The sequence below is a fragment of the Ovis canadensis genome, chromosome 12 (genome assembly GCF_042477335.2).
Source record: "Ovis canadensis isolate MfBH-ARS-UI-01 breed Bighorn chromosome 12, ARS-UI_OviCan_v2, whole genome shotgun sequence".
Lineage (NCBI taxonomy): Eukaryota > Metazoa > Chordata > Mammalia > Artiodactyla > Bovidae > Ovis > Ovis canadensis.
In genome coordinates, this window is record NC_091256.1 from 75,705,845 (window position 1) to 75,731,406 (window position 25,562).

The following is a 25,562-nucleotide window of genomic DNA, read 5'->3' on the forward strand; positions in this document are numbered from 1 at the left end:
GTGGGTACGACGCTCATTACAGGTCTGTAAGGCTAATTAGGAAAGACTAAGTGACTGAGTGGGCTTCCCAGGAATCTGCCTGTCAATGTAGGAGACGCGGGCTTGATCCCTAGTCCAGGAAGATCCCCTGGAGAAGGAAATGGCAGCCCACTCCAATATTCTTGGCTGGGAAATCCCATGTAGAGCCTGGCAGGCTACAGTCCACAGGGTCCCTAAAGAGGCTACGGCCCATGGAGTCCCAAAAGAGTCAGAGACGACTTAGCATCTGTACAACAACAAAGTGACTGAGTATGATTTTTGTAGTTTCTAGTACTCTGATCACAAAACAGAATTAAGATCCAATTTGGGAAGAATAACAAAAAAATTACACATCCTTAGATGTGAAGTAGCATACAGTCCAAAACATTGAGGACATTCTTTGTTTTGTTTGTGAAATTTTGTGTTCAGTTGATCTTTTGAAGTAACACCCTCTGTCTTCAGTTGTAAGTACACAGTCAGCTATGGCCCAGGCTGGATTTAGCGTACATGCAGCTGCAACTTCGCTCACTGACAGTGAAGTTATGCTGGGCAACTTTGAAAACCCAAATATTATTGAAATACTGACTCAATTTTCTCTTTACAATAACATCTTAGCCTGGGATAATTTTACCCAGCTATAACCCTCAAAGAAAAATGGTTCTGATTATGTCAGAGAATCATAAAATCTCAGGGCTGGAAGAGACATTAAAAATAATGTATCCAACTGTTCGATTAAGCTTGTAGAAGAATTTCCAGTAATTTTTGGAAGAGCAAATGGTGAAAAGTTGTTATTCTACTTTGGTCTCAGCGTCGTGGTCATACACTGACAATGAAATGTAGAAACGACTTAGGAAAATATCAGTATTCTCTGGAAGCAGGAAACGTCCCATTTTAGGAGGACTATTCAAATGGACAGAGGAAAGGGAACCCACTGTTAGGGGAAGGGCTTCAGTGTCCAGAGCCTATTTTGCTGTCTTCAGACTGTGACAGACTGGCTCAGGGTCCATAGAAATCTGTCAAACCCAAGGTTATCTCAGAGTGCAGAGATTTGTTTGACAGGCAGGATTGGAAGAGTGCGGTCACCTCTGCAAGGTCTGTGGGGAGTGGAATGGTCAGCAGACAGTCACATGGCTTTTCTCGGTTCTGGGCTTCTGTAGCCCGTGTGTGGGGCCCCAGTGCCTCCCTGCACTTCGTCCCATGTTTATCACACTATCTCCCACAGAGGCCCTTGTTGGGTTGAATTGAAATATTTGATAGCTGGGAGGATGGTAAAGATAATGAAATGGGACAGGAGGAAACAGAATGCCTTTAGAAATAAGAGGAAGTAGAACTCTGTTCTGGTTCCTCGTGGGGCGTGTGAGTGCAGTGGGAAGGTAAGCACGGGTCAGTCTGGGTGGAGACGCTCACCAGAACTTGAGTCGACTGTTGGGACTGAGTCTGCCTGGTGTTTCCGAGGCCCTGCTGTCCATAGTGCCTTTAAATGGCGTACAGTTCTTTGAATTTTCAGCTCCCTTCACTTCTGGGAAGCTTCTCTGACCTCCCTGGCCTGGAGGAGGTACCCCTTCTGCCTGTTCCAGAAGCATTCTTTCTCTCTCTGTCATGTATTCACCTCCCCCTGCTGTAGCTGTTTGTTTATTTCCCATTAGACTCTAAGCCCCGTGAAGTGGGGACTGTGGCCATCTAGTTGACAGAAACTCAGTATTTGTTGAATGAATGGATCAAGCTTCATGCCTTCTGGGGAGGCAGATATTATCTTGATAAATGTGAAGGTATGGTTGCTCCTGACTCTAAACCAAATTAGCATGAAGATGTTAGCTTATAAAGAAGAAGGGTACATGGGAGTGAGAAAAACTAATTAGCTAAGATTACAGCTGTCTTACATCCTTTCTATAACAAAGGCAGGGCCCAAACAAAGGTAGTGATTATTCATTTTAACAACAACAACAGAAAAAATCATGGCAGTGAATTAACTTGCCTTAAAAAGCCCAGAGGTCCAATTGTTTTGAGTGTTGAGGAAACAAAGGCGATACATAAGTTAGAAAGTGTTGGCGAATGTTACCATCCCGTGTGGTCTGTGTGGTTGGAGGGCTCAGGAGCAGGGTTTTAGAATTTTTAGGAGATAAGCCTTAGAGAGGCCCTCAGTTTATAGTTTGTCATCCTTGTTTTCATCTAGGAAAACAGGCCCTTGGGTTGTCTTATTCTGGTATATCAGAATGTTTAATTTAAGCTTTAGAAAGTAAATTCCAAAATTTAGCAACCATCTGTAAAAGAACCAACTGGTATTTTTCATTTTGACCATGGGAACATGTTTCTAAAATAATCCAATATTATGGCATGTGGCCTCCACCCATCAGGAAGATATGGTAAATTTCAGTTGCCTGAGCTCTTGTTGTTACCTTGAGTCCTTTCACTGCTTTCAGAATCTTCTGGGGTCTGTGTAAGGAATATTTAGCACGTAAGCCAAGAATATCCATTTCAGTTCAGCAATTCTGGGGACACTCAGTCAAGTTCAAGATACATGTCTGTCCCCAGCAAATACATAACAGTGTAATCATGAGGCCCATTAACTCCTTGTGCTTACAGTATACGTGTGGGCTCAGTTGTGTCCGACTCTTTGTGACCCCTTGGACCATAGCCCGCCAGGCTCCTCTGTGCATAGGATTATCCTGGTAAGAATACTGGAGTGGGTTGCCATTTCCTCCTCCAGAGGATCTTCCTGACCCAGGGATGAGCCTGCGTCTCCTCCGTCTGCTGTATTGGCAGGCAGATTCTCGACCACTGTGCCACCTGGGAAGCCCCATGGTATATGTGCTATTAAATTAATATTATAAACATATTTCATTCTTATTTCTGTCAAATTTTAAAGAAAAAATTCCTGGGGTTTTAAATTTAACACGGAAAGAAGAGCAATAAAGTCAGTACCCTGCCTTTCCCCTTTAGCTCTTAGCTTGGATTTTCCTCTGCCCCATCCCACTTATTTTGGTTTCGTTTGTCCACGGCATGCATATCCTTGTATGTATCCCCTTTCTATGTAATCAGAATCCTGTAGTGACTGACCTCTACACATTTTGCACTAAAATATGCAGTAATAGGCTAAAATAAGTAAAATGTTTAAATTTCTCCCCAAATAGACTTTTTACAGGAAAGAAAAAAAAAAAAAGATGTCTGTGAACAGAGCAAGGCAAATACTGGTGAAATGGGGGAAGATAGGGAGTAGCTTTGTTTCATGAGAGACACTCAGCAGGCTCGTGTGTGGGCTGCTGATGAGCGTGGCTGTCCCCACAGAGTTGATCTGGAATCTGGAGTCTGGGCAGTTTCTGGGTTGTTTGCTAGTGAAACACCCACTGTGAACTCCCTCGCTGCTGTTGCCGCTGTGCGATTCTGTCATCTACATTGGAGTCTGCTAACCTCCCCTTTCATAGGATCTGTTGATTCACCAACAGCCTACTTTATGCCAGACACCACGTTAAACCTTGGGAATTCAAAGTGATACAAGACACACCCCTTATTCTTCAAGAGATTTCAGATAGTAGGGGAGATAGAAACTTAAGCTAACTACCATGTCTTATGGTCAGTGTGACCAGTGCTGTGTGAGACATCTGCATTGGGTGTTAGGGGAGCCGAGAAGGGTGGTGTGTATATCAGGTGGGTGTGGGCACTCCTGGAAGGCTGCATGGAAGAAGGGTCCTTTTGTGGTGAGTTGATGGATGGTTAGGAGTTAGGTGAGGATGTGGGGGGCACTGGAAGCAGGCAGTCCAGCCGGAGAACACAGTGTGGGAGAAAGTGTGGGGGCCAGAGAGGAGAGCCCCTTGTGAGGCTCACCCTGGGGAAGAGGGAGGGGTGCCTGGGCAGGCAGTGATGGGAAAGGACCCCAGAGAGCAGGGCTGGAGCCAGGGTCTGTGCTGAGCTGTGGAATTTGCTTGGTCCTGAGCACTGGGTTGTCATCACTGAAGGGCTTTCGGCAGAGTGGCTGGGTCAGATTTACATTTTAGAGAGATGACTGACAGCTGAGGGGTGGATGCCAGGGGAAGGAGCCGGACTAGGGAAGGAGGTTGAAGTGGTCATGAACTGAGGAAAAAGATAAGGACCTGGGTGAAACTGGGGCAGTGGAGCAAAGAGGGTGGGGAGTGTAGGGAGGACTGATGTTGAAGCTGAAACTCCAATACTTTGGCCACCTGGTGCAAAGAGCTGACTCATATGAAAAGACACTGATGCTGGGAAAGATTGAAGGCAGGAGGAGAAGGGGACGACAGAGGATGAGATGGTTAGATGGCATCACCAACTCAATAGACATGAGTTTTTGAGTAAACTCCAGAAGTTGGTGAGGGACAGGGAGGCCTGGCGTGCTGCGGTCCATGGGGTCGCAAAAGTCGGACACGACTGAGAGACTGAACTGAACTGCAGTGTAGGGAGAGTGGTGGGAGTAGGGGCAGACGAGGGAAGGCCTGGCAGGCGTGGATCTTAGCCACCTGGGGTTCAGAGAGCAGGTCAGAAGCCTTCTGGCTTTCTAGGGTCAGCGGCACCCTCTTCTCATTGGATGAAATGTCCTGGGGACTTCAAGGCAGGCTTGCTCCATGTAAACACTAGCCAATGTCCTGTCAGCATGCCCCAGAGACCAGACCCAGGAGTGCCTGCTGCGTCCTGTCCAGAGACGCAGTCTCGGATCTGGCTTATGAACGGGGGGCAGCAGGCACTGCTTGTTTCTCAGATTTCAGAGTTCTTTGAAGAGCTTGTGGTTTCTGTGTGTGTGTGTGTGTGTTTTTCTTTCTCCTTCTAAAGTCTTCTGTTTCCTTACAAACTAAACAGATTGAATCTGTAGGCCACAGAGAGAGAATAAATATGGAACCCACAGGACTATGATTACAGAGTTGTATTTTAGACAACGGCAGTTAAAGTTATAATTGTGTTGTTAGAGACACAAGAAATTTTATGGTTAGGTGTTCTGGTCTCTTTCTTTCTCCCTGGTCGATGTCTTTAAACTCTTTCTATTTATTCTGGCTGTTGGCATGACCGCTCTCAGAGGCTCAGTCTGATTGCTGACTCTACTCATACAAAAGAAGAAATTTGGTAAGATCTAATGCTTCCTTTTGGGGCTTCCCTGGTGGCTCAGACTATAAAGTATCTACCTGTAATGCAGGCGACCTGGGTTTGATCCCTGGGTAAGGAAGATCCCCTGGCGAAGGGAATGGCAACCCATTCCAGTATTCTTGCCTAGGAAATCCCATGGACAGAGGAGCCTGATGGGCTACAGTCCATGGGGTCACAAAAGAGTTGGACACGACTGAGCGTCTAAATAGCGCTTCCTTAGTTTGCCACCTACCACAGTCCCAATCTTTCTCTCTTATACACACACACAGACACGCACACACCGTAAATTGAAACGTCTTTTGGTGTATTTTTTTAGGATTTGGTGCATCTTTCTAATGTCATTTCATGACCTCTATATAACTGATCAAAGCCTAACTTTGTCCTCTTTTGCTTGGTTTCTCTTGTGTTATTATTGGGATCGATTAAGTTTCTTCTATTTAGGAACTGTCTTCAGTTTAAAAAGGGTATAAATGAAAGGAGGAAGGAATAAAGGTAGGAAAAGATTACATTAGGTGGAAGACACCTCCTTGGATCAAATCCCGCTAGTCTTGTGCAGAGAGAGAGAGAGGCATGTCTTTTACTGCTGATCCTTTGGGCTTAACACTGTGGAAGTACCTGCGCCTTTTCACCGATGTGGCTGTGTCCTGTGTTTCGATGAATGGGGTTTTTGCGTGGCTTGGTTCCTCAGAGCCATCTTTATATCGTGCCGTGTGCGACTGACTTCTGAGGATAATGATGGTGGTGGTTGGGAGTGGGCTGGTGTGTTGTTGGTGGCTCTGTATTTCCTTCCACCCTCACAGAATCATTACCCTACATTTTCTAGAGTTTAATTGCTTGTACCATCTGTGGTCCATTCATTTGAATTCATTTCCACACAGTTAATCTCATCCCATGTTCACTCCTCCAGACAGTCTTTGTTTGTTTGCTCTTTTCAGCAAGGAATTGAGCGATTTAACTTTTCTCCCTTTGTTTCATTTCCTGCTGATTTTAATGCCCATCCTCAGCTTTTATAAAAGCAAAGCCAAGGCTGGGTCCTTCCAGCTTCATCGTTCTAAAGACCGTCTGAAGGCCACAGACAAATCGTTTCTGCTAAAAGTAGAATGTCTCTGGTCAGTAAAGCCATCAGCTGAGGCTCTTGGCAGCTCCCTTGGTAGCAACTGTTCTTTAGTCAGGTGCTGTTCTTCTGCCCGTGACTTCTGTCACTGCTGGTGACAGAGCTAGAAATCTGTGGACGATTTCTAACAAAAGTGCATGTAATGGATGTAGGTAAAGACAATTGAAACTAGATTTGACATTGGCTGAAAATGAAATGCTTCATAGTCCTGGCTCTTCTAATGAAAGTTGCAGTCCTTGAAATTCTTTATGGAGATAACGGATCCTCCCAAATAGCGAATTCAGGAAATCGGAAGCATTTGGTTAGTTTGTGAAGCATAGGAAAACATTTGCTATCTTCCATCCAAATACACACGACTTAACCAGGAATGAACAGGGCCCAGAGCCATCAGGTCCTGGCTGGGGAATCAGTTCAGGGTTCTTTCAGCCTGGCTTGGAGCCTTTGCAGGAGGCGGCACCTTCTACTTGCTCTTTCTTTGCAGGGTTTTTCTTTCCAGCAGGGGCGCCAGTTGAGGGAGGTAACTCATGCCCTGGTCATGAGTCTGTGCTTTGGCGCCAGACAGACTTGAATCCAGAGCTGGCCTCTTCCTGTGTGTGGCAATGTGAGCTTGAGCTCTGAAGTTACTTCTCTCAGCCCAAGTTCTTCGCCTGGAAAGGGAGAAAATTAGCAGTCCCCTCTGGACAGAATTACTGTGAGGAGGGAGTTGTGTAGGTGAGGTGCTTGGCCCTGAGCCTAGGGTATGGTCTGCCCTTCCTCACTGTGGGAAGTGAGGCTCCCATGAGGACCCCACTGTCTGGGAACCCTTTTGAAAACCCCACCATGGAACCGTGTAGAGGTGTGGGTCCCCCTGATGCTTGCTGCTGTATAGAAATCAGACCGCTTGACTGAGACACGGTCTTAGAGATGCTCTGTGTCCCTGACATCCCTTTCTCATTTTGCACATCTGGGAGGAAGGGCTGTGGCAGGGTTTAGTAATCCTTGTTTATTAGAAGTAGTATGCATCATTGTGTTTTCTCTGCCTGGCTGCCTGTACGGTGAAAGGCGATTATGGCCTGGGCTCCAGTATTTCGCATTTCAGATTCCTTCAGTTTTCCTCTGTAGTTAATTTGTCAGTGTTCTGACTTTTTATGCTTTAAAAATATTTTGTGACTTAACAATGGGCTATATTCTGTCTTCTGCATTTGCTGTTTCTGCCTGAAAAATGGGAAGGTAGGAAACGATTTTTTTAAGAAAATTGCTTGGTAAACATGCTAATCATTCTTTATTGGACATAATGTGGAATGTGAGTAAGTTGTGCTTGCACAAATTGGAATAAAGACTAAATTTCTCATTGGGCCACGTGTTGTGAAGTTAGCTAATGCAGTACTGGAGCCCCAAACTGGGGATGAACTAAATTTCTCCTGAGGTTGTGACTTTTAGAATGTCACATGACCATATAAATCGTCACTTTCCTGATCTGTGAAACGGAAATACTCCTTCTGCCCTTGGGTTTTGTGAGGATCATATGAGTTAATGCATATATGCTAAGTCACTTCAGTTGTGTCTGACTCTTTATGACCCTGTGGACTATAGCCTGCCAGGCTCCTCTGTCCATGGGATTCTCCAGGCAAGAATACTGGAGTGGGTTGCCATGCCCTCTTCCAGAGGGTCTTCCCAACCGAGGAACTGAACCTACATCTCTTATGCCTCCTGCATTGGCAGGCGGGTTCTTTATCACTGGTGCCACCTGGGAAGCCCAGTGTATATAAAAGTACTTTTAAATATGTAAATGATTATACAAATACAAGGATATTCTTATTGTTAACTCAGGCTGTTTATTTTTTTTCCTGTCTTCATCACCTAAATGCTTAACAGGTGTATGGTCTGTTGCCTTTCTTCCCTCATCTCAGAGGGAATCTTTTCTGCATTTTTCCCCTCCCATTTGCTAATAACCTAATGATATCTTTATGTTTAGCAAGTAGTAGTGTTTCCTCTCCCACAACCATTGTTCCTGCTGGTACTGGTATTCTAGGTGCTTTAAAAGTGCAGACAAGGCTTCTCTCAACAGATTGGACGTGGAAACAAATACCCCAGACTCACAAGATTCTGGCCAAATGCAGTAAATATCCTGCACATGAAAACCTACTTTCTCTTTCTTTTCTTATTTTCTCTCTAGTAGGATTTTGTTTTGAGGTAGTGGCTGTTGCTTTTCTCTCTCTCTCTCTCTGGGATACTTTTAATTTGTTGCAGAGAAGGACAGTAAAGTTAATACACCAAGGAATGGAAAGTGCTTCCAGCCTTTCAGAGCTGCTGGAAAGTCAACACTTGCTTTGAGGCCAAATCCTGATGTGGGACTTGAACTCATGACCTAATAATGCCAGAGGCGAAATGTTGCCAACCAGCCCACGCAGGCTCTCATAAGATGCGGACATTTAAAATACTTCCTTTGAGTAGTCCCGTTGTTGCCTTCTGGGTTCTCATCTCTCTTTTAGCCTTTTCTTACGGCATTCCTGGCTTCCCTGTTAGGAATACAATTTTAGTTTTTAGATCTATTTTTTTTCTCACTGTCTTCCCATTTGCTTTTGACAGTCTCTTCCTTCTTGCTTTCCATTTCTCCTGGGTGAGTTCCTTGTTTTGTTCCTGTTCCTTCCTGTCCTTCCTCTGGACTAAAAATAGTCTCCAAGGTCCCTGGCTTGTTGCCCACAAACTTGACCTTCCTGCTATTCATCTAGGGTCCTCCGTGAGTATCTTAAGATCCTTTACTATGCTCTCAAGATAATCAGACTCCTGCATCCATTCTCTGTTGTTTACACCTCTTCTCAGCTGACTTATGGGGCTAACTGACCCTTGTCCCCAGGGCTGTAACTGAAAACTAAATCTCTTGTACAAAGATGCTGAATAAGCGATTTGCTCACGTTAAAGTGTTACTGACAGACACTGAATTCTCGGCATGTGCTGACTCTGTGGGTGGTACGGAAGGAGAAGGCATCTCACACAGTGGTTCGAGGTGCTTGTGTAACATCCGTCTCTGCGGAGCAGTGGTGTCACGACCCGCTGAGCCCAGGAACCAGTGTTTTCATCCATCATGCTGCTTGTGGATACCCCCAGGGGGACCTGCTGCCACTTGACTCCCACAGAAGTGTTTCTCAGGGAGCTAAAGTTGGTTAAAGCATTTCTTCGTGAACATTCTTTGGTCAGAATTGAAAGGTTATGATATTCTTTACAAAGAGTGACTTTCTGTCCAGTGTTGACCTAGACAATCCACAAATGAGTGTGTCTGCTCTAGGGATAAAGGCTTGTAAAACTTTAGATGACTGGGCTGAAAAGTGCTGATCGTGGCAGCTCTGATCTCAGCACCCAGCCCTAACCTGAACTCCCTGTTTTGCTAAGAGTTACAGCAGCAGGGCGCGTGATACTTTTCTGTGTGGCAGATGAAGGCTTAAAAGGTTTCTTTCCATCTGTCTGTCCCTCCAACTCCCTACGTGGGTTATGTCACCATGAAAAGAACTAGTCCTACTCTTTGTTGAGAACACAGAGCTGTAGATTTCATCACCCGTGGTGGGGTCCATGCTTATATGCAGCGCTGTCTTCCTCCTGACCCTGCTGATGCCACTGTGTCAGCCTGCAGTGCTTTTCTGTTCAGACTGACCAATAAACGACTTATCTTTCAAGTCCCAGCTCAAATGCCATCTGTACTCTTCTACTTTCTCCCTGTTCTGGAATAATTATCCTTTTATCTGAGTCTTTTTAGCACTGTACGAAAAGCTCAATTACAGCACTTATCACACTGTATCCTTTTTTTTTTTTCAAATGTTTTTCTTTACCCTGTTCATTTGAGTACCTCAAGGGGAGAGAGTGGGACCATATTTAATTTTTTTTCATATTTAATTAATCATCATATTCCCATCACAGGGAACCATGTCCATGCCACAGTCAGTACCACTTAGTGAGCATTCTTATAAGTCGTTTGACCTAAACTCTAATAAAACATGTGTCTTCATGATCTTTTTTTTTGGCCATTTGATAAGGATGTAAATCTCATTCTTTGAATCGAAAAGGAAAATATTGAATAGGTAAGCTAGATCTGATTTATGTTTTATACTTCAACGAATGACACAAGAAAAAAAGAACAATGCTGATTTTGCCTAATTTTTGTCACCATTGCTTCTTCTACATATTTCATGGTCTTATGAAATTGATTGAACTATTATGGAGAACTCTCGAGGTAGAATGACATGGTATTTAAAGTTAACCCACAAGGGCTTCCCTGGTAGCTCAGATGGTAAAGAAACTGCCTGCAGTGCAGGAGACCTGGGTTTGATCCCTGGGTCGGAAAGATCCCCTGGAGAAAGGAATGACTATCCACTCCATTGTTCTTGCCTGGAGAATTCCAGGGACAAAGGAGAGAGACAGACAGACAGACACACAGACACACAGACACACCCACCCACCCACCCACACAGACACACAGACATACAGACACACACACACACACACACACACACACACACACACAGGCTTCTTGGTGACGTATAGGTTTGAGTCATGGGTCATGGATAAACCTCTGGGAACTCAGTTCTGCTTTGGATTCTAAAGTTATTTTACTTACATTATATTTTTACTTACAATATATTTTCCCATGTTTTATTTAATCTCTTTTCTGAGGGCTGCAATTTTTTTCAAGCTTGTATTAGCCTGATATCAAACCACTTTGGCTTTGTTCTGTAGAATACATTTTTTGTAAAGGGATCTGACACCCTCCACGCTCAAAGGCACTAGGGTTACGCAGGTAATGATAAAGCTGCTTCTCTGAGATTTTGGGGGCAGGCTTGTTATGTGTGGCACTTTCTAGGGTGTGTGTCTCTTAACAGAATTCATTGACAAGAAGGGATTTAAAAGTAAGTGACGTAAATTATACTTCATTGTATAGCGTGATAGTGTCAGAAGACTTTTCAGTTTTCATTAGTAAAACTCAGCTCTCTGCTCTCAAAGTTTCCTCTGCTCTGTGGTCTTAGATTCTTAACTCTTACGTTTCTACTTCAGGCAAAGCGTAAAGCCTATCCTGGGAGTTTTCAGGAGTCCAGCTGTTGTTAAGTGTTTCCTTTGGGCCATTCCAGTGCAGCTGCCTGTGCCACGCTCAGGTTTTCTGGCTGCTCCTGGTCCTTCTTGCCTTTTATACAAGCAGGTTATCCTTACCTTTGTCTTTTTAATAGGGATTCAGTGGCCTGTATGTTTGCTTTGGAGCAGAACAAAGAACCTTTTTAAAGCAATATTATTCTTGAAAGAGTGATTCCACAACATGATCCATATTATTTTTACAAGAAGAGAAAAAAAAAGATCACCCATAAATTTTACGGCAGTAACCCAGTCTTTAAACTTTCACTTTTTGTCTTCTAGTCTTCAGTTCATAGGCACACAGTTCAACATAGTTGCAGTCATACTATTTATTCAGCTTTTTTAATCAGCAAGATATATATATATATTTTTTTCAGAACAGATTCTCTAAAAGTTACTTTCTGGTTTGAATCTTATGTGACATTTGTGCTATTTCGGATGTCACAGACAAAAGAATGCATTTGGACTTTGAGGAGTTTCAGAGTGATACTGCTTATTACTGGTGAACGAGCCGCCTGTCTGTTCTTCCTTGTGAAATCTCCCATCTGTTATCAGAGCTTTCACGAGGAGCCCGTGAACACAGTGTGAGATGAGGATGCACGAGCATCTCTACCATGAGGTTCAGCAGGTGTGGATGGCTCCCCTCCTTTCTGCTACAGGGCACCATCGTGGGTCCTGCTGCCCTGGGGGGGCGTGTGTGGCACCAGAACTCTCAGGGCATCCCTGTTCAGTGTGGTGGCTGCTAGCCTCAGGTGCGTGTACCGTCCATGGAATTTTCCAGGCCAGAATACTGGAGTGGGTAGCCTTTCCCTTCTCCAGGGGATCTTCCCAACCCAGGGATTGAACCCAGGTCTCCTGCATTGCAGGCAGGTTCTTTAGCAGCTGAGCCACCAGGGAAGTCCAAGAATACTGGAGTGGGTAGCCTTTCCCTTCTCCAAGGGATCTTCCCAACCCAGGAATTGAACCCAGGTCTCCTGCATTGCAGGTGGATTCTTTACCAGCTGAGCCACCAGAGAAGCCCCCTGTGCCTGTGGAGCACGTGAAATGTGACTAGTCTGAACTGTTCTCTGCCTGCAAAGTCCACATCATATTTCATTTGATGAACATACTGTAAAAGAACTTAGTCATTTTCTATAGCGGTCATATGTTGAAATGATAGTATTTTGATGTAATGGGTTATATAATATATACTGTAAAAATGAATTTCACCTGTTTCTATTTACTTTTTTTTAATGTGGCTACTAGCAACTTTAGAACTATAAATTGTGGCTGGCACTGTCTTTCTGTTGGACAGTGTTTTTCTTGGGCCTTGCGTTTCAGAATGCAGGGTGTAGTTTATGAGTGTTCTGCAGTCAGTTTAGTGGGTCAAAAATCAGTATTCTAAAATGAGAACAGAATGACATAAAAATATTAGAATGGCATTGCTGTGAAAGTTGTTTTAAATATGTATGTGTAGGTACTGAGTCATGCGTAACGGCATCTTTCCTTTTTACTTTGAATCGTGGCTAAAAACTTTGAAGCTCATTGTCCTAGTGGGGTCCAGCTTAAATATAGTGTGTCACCAGGAGGCTTGGCCTGCCTTGTAAGAGGGCAGGTTGCAATGAGCAACACCATATGGATTTTAGGTCTGATTGGTGGCAGCTCTTCCAGAACAATCCAAGGAAAGCAGACCCAGCAGGAGGTGGACCTGAGCGTGGGTGCACCTCAGGGGACCCCCAGAGTGAAGGGTGAGCTAAGAATGATTCCAGTTCTGTCGGCGGGCGTCTGGACCTGTGTTCTAAGCACTAACATGTCCCTGGAGCCCCGGAGTGACTTTCATCTGATGAATTGTTTCTTGAAGATGTCTTCAGAATTGCCTTATGGGTGGAGTTACTTTCTAAGAAGCAGGGTGGTTTCTTAAGGACCTTGGAGCCAGGCTGGGTTAGACAAGGGATCTCTTTGACCTTTAGATCCTCCACCCACCGCGTCCTGTTGAAATCAGAAGAGGCTGTACTCTCCTGTAGCCTCACACCATCCTCTTCCCAGAGAGAAGTCATGTGCTTATAGTATGTAAGATGCACAGTCACCGGGACTGTGTCTTGGGCTGGGTTCTAAATAAAGGACACTTAAAGCCACAGGGACAGGAGGGAGAAAAGGCTCCAAAAATGAAGTTTATGGGATTACTTGGGCCTTGTGTTTATTCTGACAGTTGTAAAAATTCTTTGGGGCTGACCCATTTTTCCTTTCTTAATTAAAAAAAAAAAAAATTTGGCAGGCAAGAGGAAGAAATGTAAAACATGTGACTAATACTTCAGCTTTTTCTCCTGGAGCCAGATTCTTTAAAATTATACCTTAGATATGCTTGATGTTTTGAAAATGATTGCCCACAAAAGCCACCAAACATTTGTTTCTGAAACTTGTAGGCTTAGATGGCATTTATTTTCAGTAAAGAGTCCAAAAGCACAATATTTAGGAGTTACTGAACTGAAATCTTTGGAGATTTCGCTCTGGTGAATCAGATTACCCCAGGAACTGGCAGAGGGCCAGGGAGCCTTTCGCCTCTTGCTTGAGTATTTCCAGCCCTGTTGGTAGTTACCCAGAGTCTGTGAGGGAGTTAGACTAAATGACCTCCAAGATCCCTTGTAGATGGAAAGTACTGTGATCGCAGTGCGGTGACGTACTGAATTGGCAAGCAGGAGCTGTGTGTATGTGGACCTCTTATTCTGTAGCCATCACAAATAGTTCATCCTTTCATCCCTTCACTTGCTCATTCAAACTTGAGCCCCAACTATGTGCCTGGTATTGTTCTTGGTCTCTCTAGGAAGCTCATGGAATTTTCGAGCACTTGTCACAGTAGATTTGAAGGTGTCTGAAGTCAGTTCCAATCTCTCATGTTATTTCCTGTGTCTCATCTTTACACACACCACACTTAACTTCACTAGGCTACATTCCTTTCCTAGGGCCTTACCCCCGTACCCCCACCTCCAACCTCACTGTTGGCTCTATCTGAAATGCCCTCTTTTTCCCTAATCTCCAGTGCAAATCCCAGCCATCGCTCAGATTCCAACTCACATGCCATTCCTTCCGCGAATCCACTTTGGTTTCCCCAGGAGTGGTAAGTTATCCTTTCCTGAGTTCTGTAGCACTTTGTACTGATCTTGTGATACCACATGTAATCATATCAGGTTGAACAGTATGAGATAGCCCTATTAGTCAGTTAAAAATGGTTGAATATTGCCATGTAAAATGGCAATTATATGGTTCTAATATTAGGAGTGTTCACGTATGGAACTTAAATTAGGTCTCTTTACACATGTACTATACTCATGATTCATGTTTAGCTAGGATTCCTTGGTCTTCTTATTTTTTGTAGTATTAAACTAAATCACGTTTGACTTGTACTTGGAGAGGAGATTTTTTAAACCGTTTTAAATTAGTTGATTACTCTATCAGTTTTGGTTGCACTGGGTCTTTGTTGCTGTGCTCATGCTTTTCTGCTAGTTGCCTTGCGTGGGGGCTGCTCTTAGATTTAGTGCGAGGGCTTCTTTCTGTGGTGGCTTCTCCTGTTGCAGAGCATGGGCTCTGGGGCTCGGGCTTCAGTGTTTGTGTCTTGAGAGCTTTCGGGTGTGGGCTCAGTGGTTGTGGCACACGGGCTTAGTTGTACCGAGGCATGTGGGATCTTCCCGGACCAGTGATCAAACCTGTGTCCCCTTCGTTGGCAGGTGGATTCTTAACCATTGGATCACCCGGGAAGTCCCAAGAGTTGATTTTAAAAATATCTAATTGTAGAAAATATTTATTTTTATTAAATTTAATTTTGTTAGACTTTTAGCTGATATTTCCCAGTTGTTATGTTTTAATTTTTTTAAACAACAGGTTTATTTATTTTTCTTTTCTTTCTTTTTTTTTTTCTTTTCTTTTAAAATTGTTTGGCCATGCCATGCAGCCTGTGAGATCTTAGTTCCCCGACCAGGGACTGAATCTGTACCCCCTGCAATGGAAGTGCAGTCTTAACCACTGGAGAGCCTGGGAAGTCCCATATGTTCAGTTTTTTTTTTTTTTTAATTAAAATTCTGATTCTGTAAGTCATAGTTATCTGGCCTTCCTCGATGGCACAGTGGTAAAAAATCTACCTCTTAGTGCAGGAGACACAAGAGACTCAGGTTTGATCCCTGGGTTGGGAAGACCCCTTGGAGTAGGAAAATGGCAACCCATTCCAGTATTCTTGCCTGGAGAATCCCATGGACAGAAGAGCATGGCAGGATATAGTCCATGGAGTTGCAAAGAGTTGGACTTGACTGAGTACACAAGTAATTATCTGCTTCATTTGTTACAATGATTTAATCAACATGTCCAAAGATAAAACTTCTGTTACATAACTAGAGACATTCCTCACTCTTAGCTGTGTGAAGTGTGCTCAGTCAAGTCTCTTTGCAACCCCATGGACTGTAGCCCGGCAGGCTCCTCTGTCCATGGGATTTCCCAGGCAAAAATACTGGAGTGGGTTGCCCTTTCTTACTCCAGGAAATCTTCCTGACACAGGGACTGAATCTGAGTCTCTATGTCTCCTGCATTGGCAGGCGGATTCTTTAGCACTCTGTCACCTGGGAAGCCTGCTCCTAGCAGTACTAATTGACATTGCTTCACATTCAGCATTCCCTGACTGTTCGATTGGAATACAGATCTAACCAGTTCTGCAGCTGTTCAACTTGTTGGGCTCCATCATTTCCAATAGATCTAGGGAGAGAGGTGGTGGGATGGTTTTTTGAATCTGTGGGTGTCATGTTCGCAGCATTCCTTTTTTCTTGCCTTGGGTCAGAATAGGGTGGAAAGTTAGTTTGATCCGATTTTGTTTTTCCTCAGTGATTTCAGGAGAAGGCAATGGCAACTGGCTCCAGGACTCTCGCCTGGAAAATCCCATGGGCGGAGGAGCCTGATAGGCTGCAGTCCATGGGGTCGCTAGGAGTCGAACACAACTGAGTGACTTCACTTTCACTTTTCACTTTCATGCATTGGAGAAGGAAATGGCAACCCACTCCAGTGTTCTTGCCTGGAGGATCCCAGGGACGGGGGAGCCTGGTGGGCTGCTGTCTATGGGGTTGCACAGAGTTGGACATGACTGAAGCGATTTAGCAGCAGCAGCAGCAGCAGCAGTGATTTCATGTGAGTGCCAAGTGATCACTGCTGACTACCATGTGGGATATTGGCAACAGTGGTTTGTAGGCAGACCAGTTCTTTGTTTCTAGTCCACCTTAAATTCTCTCTGAAAAGCGGTGTTTTCTTGTTGCTGGGCTTCAGACACTTGTATCTTTCTCTGCTTCTGTGAGGATTCCATTCATCAATATTATGATCACATCTGCTGTTCTTTCAGTGCTCTTCAGGCTGTTTATCTGGCTCTGGAGACATGAAGTCTCTTAAAGGGCTAAGTGCTTTCTTAGTATCGCCTTCTCTATCGTGGGCTCTAGTTTCCTTTTCATCATGCTGGTCCTGCCCTTTTTCCAGTTAGGAGATCATTTGCCTTGATAGTGAAGATGGGGAGTGAAGTAGTTCTCTTTTCTCTCTCTTATCAGTTACAATTACCCCACCTATCAGCAATGAACTGCTCCTTCCTCATTTTACTCCTCATAGAGCTGAAAAATGCTCTTCAACTTGACCTTCACATTTTCCTAAGACTCTGTTCGTTATGACTGCTGACTTTCATGTTACCCTGCTTTTAGCTAAGTAGAGAGCCTCCATTATGTGCCCTTCTTTCTGTCTCTAATAATTTGGGAAACCCGTAAAGCCTCCTTGATTTCTTTAAATTTTTATTTCACATTTGGAGTATTTGTCCTGTTTCAGGAAGGTGGATGCTGAGAGCAGGCTCTTACCTAACACTTAGAAATGAGTTGTCGGAGGAGACACACATGCTGGCAAAGCAAGAGACTTTGTTGGGAAGGGGCACCCGGGCGGAGAGCAGGAGGGCAAGGAAACCCGGGAGAACTGTTCTGCCCAGGGCTTGCAGTCCAAGGCTTTATGGTGATGGGATTCATTTCCAGGTTGTCTCTGGCCAATTATTCTGACTCATTCTCTGTCACTCTCTTCTACTTCTGCCTTCAGTCTTTCTTTTCTGCATCAGGATCTTTTCCAGTGAGTCGGCTCTTCTCATCAGATGGCCAAAGTATTGGAGCTTCAGCATGAGTCCTTCCAATGAGTATTAGGAGTTGATTTCCTTTAAGATTGACTGGTTTGATCTCATTGCTGTCCAGGGGACTCTCAAGAGTCTTCTCCAGCACTGTAGTTTGAAAGCATCAATTCTTGGCTGAGTGATGCTTGTGCCACCAGGAGGGCAGTAAACAGCCTTGTCATACTCCTTTCTCAGTACTGAACCAGTCAGTTGTTGCATACAAGGTTCTAACTGTTGCTTCTTGACCTGCATGCAGGTTTCTCAGGAGATATGTAAGATAGTCTGGTATTTCCATCTCCTTAAGAGTTTTCCAGTTCGTCATGATCGACCCAGTCACAGGCATTAGTGTAGTCAATGAAACAGAGGTAGATGCTTTTCTGGAATTCTCTTGCTTCCTCTATGATTCAGTGGATGTTGGCAATTTGATCTCTGGTTCCTGTGCCTCTTCTAAACCCAGTTTGGACATCTGGAAGTTCTCCATTACGTAACGTTGAAGCCTAGCATGCAGGATTTTGAGTGTAACTTTACTAGCATGGGAGATGACTGCAATTGTCCAGTGGTTTGAACGTTCTTTGGTACTGCCCTTCTTGGGAATTGGGATGAGCATTGACATTTCCAGTCCAGTGGCCACTGCTGGAAACGGTTTATAAACTGAAGCTTTAATACTTTGGCCACGTGATACGAAGAGCCGACTCACTGCAAAAGACCCTGATGCTGGGAAAGATTGAAGGGAAGAGGAAAAGGGGATGACAGAGGATGAGATGGTTGGATGGCATCATGGCCTCAGTGGACATGAGTTTGAGCAGACTCCAGGAGATGGTGAAGGACAGTAAGGTCATATTCAGGAGACAAGAAGGCAGAGCCCAGTTGGTGTAGAGGTCAGGAAAAGTGTAGTTAGAGAGGTAAGAGGGAGAAACAGGCTAGTTCATCATCACAGACTACAAGGGAGGCCAAAGTTTTAACTTAAGAGGCTTACGTGAAAGGGCTTAGCAAGTGGCTCAGAAGTAAAGAATCTGCCTGCAGTGCAGGAGACCCGGGAGACATGGGTTTGATTGGTCAGGAAAATCCACTGGAGGAGGAAATTGCATTCCACTCCAGTATTCTTACCTGGGAAATCCCATGGACAGAGGAGCCCGGCAGGCTGTAGTCTCTGGGGGTCCCAAAGAGTCAGACATGGCTGAGCGACTAAGTATGCACGCACGTACTCTAGAAAATAAGCAGAATAACACTCCCTCACTTTTGGTTATTTCAACTTTCTAGAGCATACTTAAAAAGTGAAAGGTATTGAAAAAATTATCAGAGTAGCCCAAATAGCTCTCACTCCGTAGGAAAGAGCATCATCTTTAATACCACATTAATTCCTAATATGTAACAGAATAGGTTATTCATGTATAGTGATAATATGGTTTTCTTTTACAGTTGGATAGATGTGGCAAATTTGAAGGGAGTGGGGCTTTTGGAGGCAGACACGTTCGTAATAACAAAAATGGACAAACCAGTGGAAAGCTATGTTCAAATGTCACTGTCCAGTGAGGGCTTCCCTAACCGCTCGTTTAAATTGCAAGCCTCTCTCACCCTGGAACTCCCCCACTTTAGCTTCACCCTCCTTGTCATTTAACCACTGTCTAACCTGCTGTTTTGTTTATAATTGATTGACGGATTGATTGCCTCTCTATGTGATTTCCAAGAGGGCGTGGGTTTTGGACCTCTCCTTCCCCCACCACTGTCTTCCCAGAGCCTAGCAGCGCCTTGCAGAGAAGACACAATGAGTATTTATTTGTTGAATAAATGAATGAGAGAAAGTGATGGTTAGATACCAGCCATTGAACTATGTGGGATCATTTACTTTTGGAAAAAGCACTGCTCTCTGTCAGTGTTTCTGGGGGTGCATATACAATCCCTCGTAGCATCAGTGGGCTCACGGAGCTATGAATGAAAGTTTAAATCATGCTCAGTATATTCTTTTTCTGAAGGCAAAAAACCAGAGACATTTCCATTGAGTTAATACGACTTTTAGAATGTCGGTGTTTCAAAGATCTCTCATTGAGAAAACAACTCTTTTTATGTTGAACATAAAATTTCCCCATGAATGATTGCTATTACGTGATTTAAATGTACTGGTTTGTTAAAAATTTGATTTTTTTCCTCCCTTGACCTCATTCATACCCTGAACAGTTTCCTTCCAGGGCTATTGGAAGGAAATGCTAAAGGTATTGCCTCCTTCCTTTCCAGTCTCAGAGTCCTCTGACCAGAAGGTATGGAGTTAGTTAGATGTGGGGCTACAGAGAAGTATGTGATGGCTAGACTTTGTTGTTGTTTAATCTCTAAGTTGTGTCCAGCTCATTTGTGACCTCATGGACTGTAGCTTACCAGGCTGTTCTGTCCATGGGATTTCCCAGAAGAATACTGGAGTGGGTTGCCATTTCCTTTCCCAGGGGACCTTCCCTACCCAGGGATTGAACCTGCATCTCCTGCGTTTGCAGGAATATTTACTACTATGCCACCTGGGAAGCCTAGATTTAAAAATGACTAAATTAGAAACTCTCACTTGTTTTGTTTCCACACTGTACTACTGCTTTATTATATGATACTGGTGGCCTGATTGTGTCTCTCATGCCTTTTTCGCAAAATGAATCAGTAAAGTTGGCCTCCTGTATTTGCCGGTTCCCTGTCTGCAGATTCAACTAACTGTGGATGTTAAGATATTGTGTGTGTCGGGGGGAACTTCAGAAAGTACCGGAAAGCAAAACTTGAATTTGCCACTTCAGCAACTATTTACATAGTATTTGCATTGTATTCAGTTCAGTTCAGTCACTCAGTCGTGTCCAACTCTTTGCGACCCCATGAATCGCAGCACGCCAGGCCTCCCTGTTCATCACAAACTCCCGGAGTTCACTCAGATTCACGTCCATCGAGTCAGTGATGCCATCCAGCCATCTCATCCTCGGTCGTCCCCTACTCCTCCTGCCCCCAATCCCTCCCAGCATCAGAGTCTTTTTAAATGAGTCAACTCTTCTCATGAGGTGGCCAAAGTACTGGAGTTTCAGCTTTAGCATCATTCCTTCCAAAGAAATTCCAGGGCTGATCTCCTTCAGAATGGATTGGTTGGATCTCCTTGCAGTCCAAGGGACTCTCAAGAGTCTTCTGCAACACCACAGTTCAAAAGCATCAATTCTTTGGCACTCAGCTTTCTCCACATTCCAACTCTCGCATCCATACGTGACCACAGGAAAAACCATAGCCTTGACTAGACTAGAAAAACCTAGCCTTGGCAAAGTAATGTCTCTGCTTTTGAATATGCTATCTAGGTTGGTCATAACTTTTCTTCCAAGGACTAAGTGTCTTTTAATTTCATGGCTGCAGTCACCATCTGCAGTGATTTTGGAGCCCCCCCAAAATAAAGTTTGACACTGTTTCCATTGTTTCCCCATCTATTTCCCATGAAGTGATGGGACCAGATGCCATGATCTTCGTTTTCTGAATGTTGAGCTTTAAGCCAACTTTTTCCCTCTCCTCTTTCACTTTCATCAAGAGGCTTTTTAGTTCCTCTTCACTTTCTGCCATAAGGGTGATGTCATCTGCATGTCTGAGGTTATTGATATTTCTCCCAGCAATCGTGATTCCAGCTTGTGTTTCTTCCAGTCCAGCGTTTCTCATGATGTACTCTGCATATAAGTTGAATAAGCAGGGTGACAATATACAGCCTTGACATACTCCTTTTCCTATTTGGAACCAGTCTGTTGTTCCATGTCCAGTTCTAACTGTTGCTTCCTGACCTGCATACAGATTTCTCAAGAGGCAGGTCAGGTGGTCTGGTATTCCCATCTCTTAAAGAATTTTCCACAGTTTATTGTGATCCACACAGTCAAAGGCTTTGGCATAGTCTATAAAACAGAAATAGATGTTTTTCTGGAACTCTCTTGCTTTTTCCATGATCCAGCAGATGTTGGCAATTTGATCTCTGGTTCCTCTGCCTTTTCTAAAACCAGCTTGAACATCAGGAAGTTCACGGTTCACATAATTGCTAAAGCCTGGCTATTTTGAGCGTTACTTTACTAGCAGGTGAGATGAGTGCAATTGTGTGGTAGTTTGAGCATTCTTTGGCATTGCCTTTCTTTGGGATTGGAATGAAAACTGACCTTTTCCAGTCCTGTGGCCACTGCTGAGTTTTCCAAATTTGCTGACATATTAAGTGCAGCACTTTCACAGCATCTTTCAGGATTTGAAATAGCTCCACTGGAATGCCATCACCTCCACTTGCTTTGTTCGTAGTGATGCTTCCTAAGGCCCACTTGACTTCACATTCCAGGATGTCTGGCTCTAGATGAGTGATCACACCATCATGATTATCCAGGTTGTGAAGATCTTTTTTGTACAGTTCTGTGTATTCTTGCCACCTCTTCTTAATATCTTCTGCTTCTGTTAGGTCCATACCATTTCTGTCCTTTATCGAGCCCATCTTTGCATGAAATGTTCCCTTGGTATCTCTAATTTTCTTGAAGAGATCTCTAGTCTTTCCCATTCTGTTCTTTTCCTCTATTTCTTTGCACTGATCGCTGAAGAAGGCTTTTTTATCTCTCTTTGCTCTTCTTTAGAATTCTGCATTCGGATGCTTATATCTTTCCTTTTCTCCTTTGCTTTTCGCCTTTCTTCTTTTCACAGCTATTTGTAAGGCTTCCCCAGACAGCCATTTTGTTTTTTTGCATTTCTTTTCCATGGGGATGGTCTTGATCCCTGTCTCCTATACAGTGTCACGAACCTCATTCCATAGTTCATCAGGCACTCTGTCTATCAGATCTAGGCCTTTATATCTATTTCTCACTTCCACTGTATAATCATAAGGGATTTGATTTAGGTCATACTTGAATGGTCTAGCGGTTTTCCCTACTTTCTTCAATTTGAGTCTGAATTTAGCAATAAGGACGTCATGATCTGAGCCACAGTCAGCTCCTGGTCTTGTTTTTTTCTGACTGTATAAAGCTTCTCCATCTTTGGCTGCAAAGAATATAATCAATCTGATTTCGGTGTTGACCATCTGGTGATGTCCATGTGTAGAGTCTTCTCTTGTGTTGTTGGAAGAGGGTGTTTGCTATGACCAGTGCATTCTCTTGGCAAAACTCTATCAGTCTTTGCCCTGCTTCATTCTGCATTCCAAGGCCAAATTTGCCTTTTACTCCAGGTGTTTCTTGACTTCCTACTTTTGCATTCCAGTGCCTTATAATGAAAAGGACATCTTTTTTAGGTGTTAGTTGTAAAAGGTCTTGTAGGTCTTCATAGAACTGTTCAACTTCAGCTTCTTCAGTGTTACTGGTTGGGGCATAGACTTGGATTATGGTAATATTGAATGGTTTGCCTTGGAGACAGAGAGATCTTTCTGTCGTTTTTGAGTTTGCATCCAAGTACTGCATTTCAGACTCTTTTGTTGACCATAATGGCTACTCCATTTCTTCTGAGGGATTCCTGCCCACAGTAGTAGATATGATGGTCATCTGAGTTAAATTCACCCATTCCAGTCCATTTTAGTTCGCTGAGTCCTAGAATGTCAACGTTCACTCTTGGCATCTCTTGTTTGACCACTTCCAATTTGCCTTAATTCTGGACCTGACATTCCAGGTTCCTATGCAATATTGCTCTTTACAGCATTGGACCTTGCTTCTATCACCAGTCATATCCACAGCTGGGTAATGTTTTTGCTTTGGCTCCATCCCTTTATTGTTTCTAGAGTTATTTCTCCACTGATCTCCAGTAGCATATTGGGCACCTACTGACCTGGGGAGTTCCTTTTTCAGTATCCTGTCATTTTGCCTTTTCATATTGTTCATGGGGTTCTCAAGGCAAGAATACTGAAGTGGTTTGCCATTCCCTTCTCCAGTGGACCACATTCTATCAGACCTCTCCACCATGACCCACCCGTCTTGGGTTGCCGCGCAGGCATGGCTTAGTTTCATTGAGTTAGACAAGGCTGTGGTCCTAGTGTGATTAGATTGTATTACAACCATTTAAATAGTATTTGGATTGTATTAACTATTGTATATGATCTAAGGGTTACTTAAAAGTGTACAGAATGTGTGTGGGTAATGTCCCTTCTGCAAGGGACTTGAACGTCTACGGATTTTGTCATTCTCCTGGAAACCAATCCCGCATAGGTACCGAGGGATGCCTGCATTGAGTTCTAAGTGCTAGGTGTTCATCAGATTACATATATATATTTGAAAGAAGCTATTGTGTTGTCCAAAAAGTTTGTTGGGATTTTCTGTAACATGGAAAAACCCAGTGAACTTTTTGGCCAACCCAATACACTTCTCCTCAATTAAGACAGCGTTGCAAAGCATAGCTCTTCAGTTCAGGCCACCTTCTGAACACACTTCACATTTTCCCCAGTTACCTTCTACTTCTTCCAGAAGCAGTTTTTTTTTCTTATTCCCCTCTTTCACGATTTCCTTTGGATGCAACAGCTGGGTACACAGTGTCCATGGCTCAGTATAATTTAAGTTTTTTAATCTTACAAGTTATAGAAGTGACTGAGGAGAACTTTTTAAAGTGATGGGAAGTCCCCTCACTTTAATTAGAGCGCCCAGGCAGAATGGAGTTATGTAATAGGTATTCATGCAGCTTCATTCATTACATAACATAATGGTCACTCACAACCAGATACTTAAATCACATTCAGAACCATTGTGTCCCCTTGCAGAGACAGTGGTTACTTTGTTTGCACCAATAAGCAGCGAGTGATTATTAGCTTAGCTATTAAGTTAAATCACATTCCTGGAAAGGGAAATGTTGCAGTTTTTTTTTTGTTTGTTTGTTTGTTTGTTTTTAAACGGGAGAGGAGAATGCATTTTTGAAAATCCAGACATGCAATTACTACTGGCAACGTGACCATTACACCTCTTTGACAAGAGAAGTTTATGTTTTGTTTGATTAAGACAGTTTTAATTTCCCAGAGCCCTGTAGCCTCTACTTTGTTAATTTGAAGCCTAAATATTTGTGTGCAAATAGTTTTGGTGACATGGAGCAGCTATGTCTGAATTTGCCTGTGATGATGTCTTTTCCCTCCCAGTACCCCACAGGGGGAATTTTGACTTGCTGTTAAGCACAGGACTTGAGAGTTGGTGATTCATTCACAGAACCTGATGTGGAGATTGCTCTCACTGTTTGACATGTGTGGAGTGAGAGGCAGAGGGTGGCACATGGGGGACTGTCAAAGAGCAAATGGACATCCGACCTGCTGGAGCTATTGTGGCACTGCTTTCTGAACATGGCTTTGGAATCTGAAGGGTCTGGGCTGGACTCTGTCCTCTGTCAGTTACTATGAATGGGACAGGGTCAGCAGCTACTTAGCCCCGTGAGCCTTTAGTGTCCTCATCTATAAACTAAGATTATTGTGAGAATCAAATGAGGTTGTGTATATGCAAGAACTTTGAATATTAGGGCCACACAAAAGATAACATTATTCCCAGTCTGAACTTGTCCAGGCAGAATTGAACTTGTGTAGTAACACTGATTAACTTATGTGTTCATGTACTCTGATCTCCTTCAGTCAGGAACAAATTAAAGTAAGCGTATGTTCCTTCTCTGAATAAAACTAATATCAGTCGATGACTATGGAAAAAGAATAAAATTGATCCCTTACTACAGGTAAGGGAGAAAGGGGGCTCGAGTGGCGAGTGGTACCACTAAAGTTTTAGAAGAGGAAACTGATGCCCAAGTAAAAGCAGGTGATTTTACTTCAGTCCTGGTTGATTTCATTTGATGATCATTGGAAGTGCTTGGCATTATTGCTGTGCTTCTTAATCATTAATGGTTATCATAATAATCTAGGACTAACTGCAGATTCCCCAGTTACAGGGATTTGCCCGTAGAAGGCTGGAGTTTGGGTTCATGAATCTGCTTTGGACTGGTACCTCAGGTGACTCCGATGCAGGTGGATCATGATCTATAGTATGAGACACCCTTGGCAAAAAAGGCAAAAAACCTTTGCCTTTTCTGGTCATCTTTTAATTGAATCCTTCTCCTCGTGGCTCAGCTGGTAAAGTATTTGCCTGCAATGCAGGAGACCTGGGTTGAATCCCTGGGTTGGGTAGATCCCCTGAAGAAGGGAAAGGC

At 43.7% G+C, this 25,562-nt stretch overlaps 1 protein-coding gene across 3 annotated transcripts in view; it reads left to right on the forward strand.

Annotated features, from left to right (window-relative positions):
* RGL1 (ral guanine nucleotide dissociation stimulator like 1) overlaps positions 1-25,562 on the forward strand; it is a 134,291-nt gene that overhangs the window by 4,358 nt on the left and 104,371 nt on the right. Inside the window, exon 3 of one of the 3 annotated variants that reach the window (XM_069546270.1) lies at positions 14,331-14,408. The exons of the other annotated variants lie outside the window; for them this stretch is intronic. Within the exon in view, the coding sequence (XP_069402371.1) occupies positions 14,331-14,408 (78 nt within the window). The remainder of the gene's footprint in view (positions 1-14,330; positions 14,409-25,562) is intronic. 3 annotated transcript variants of the gene reach the window in all.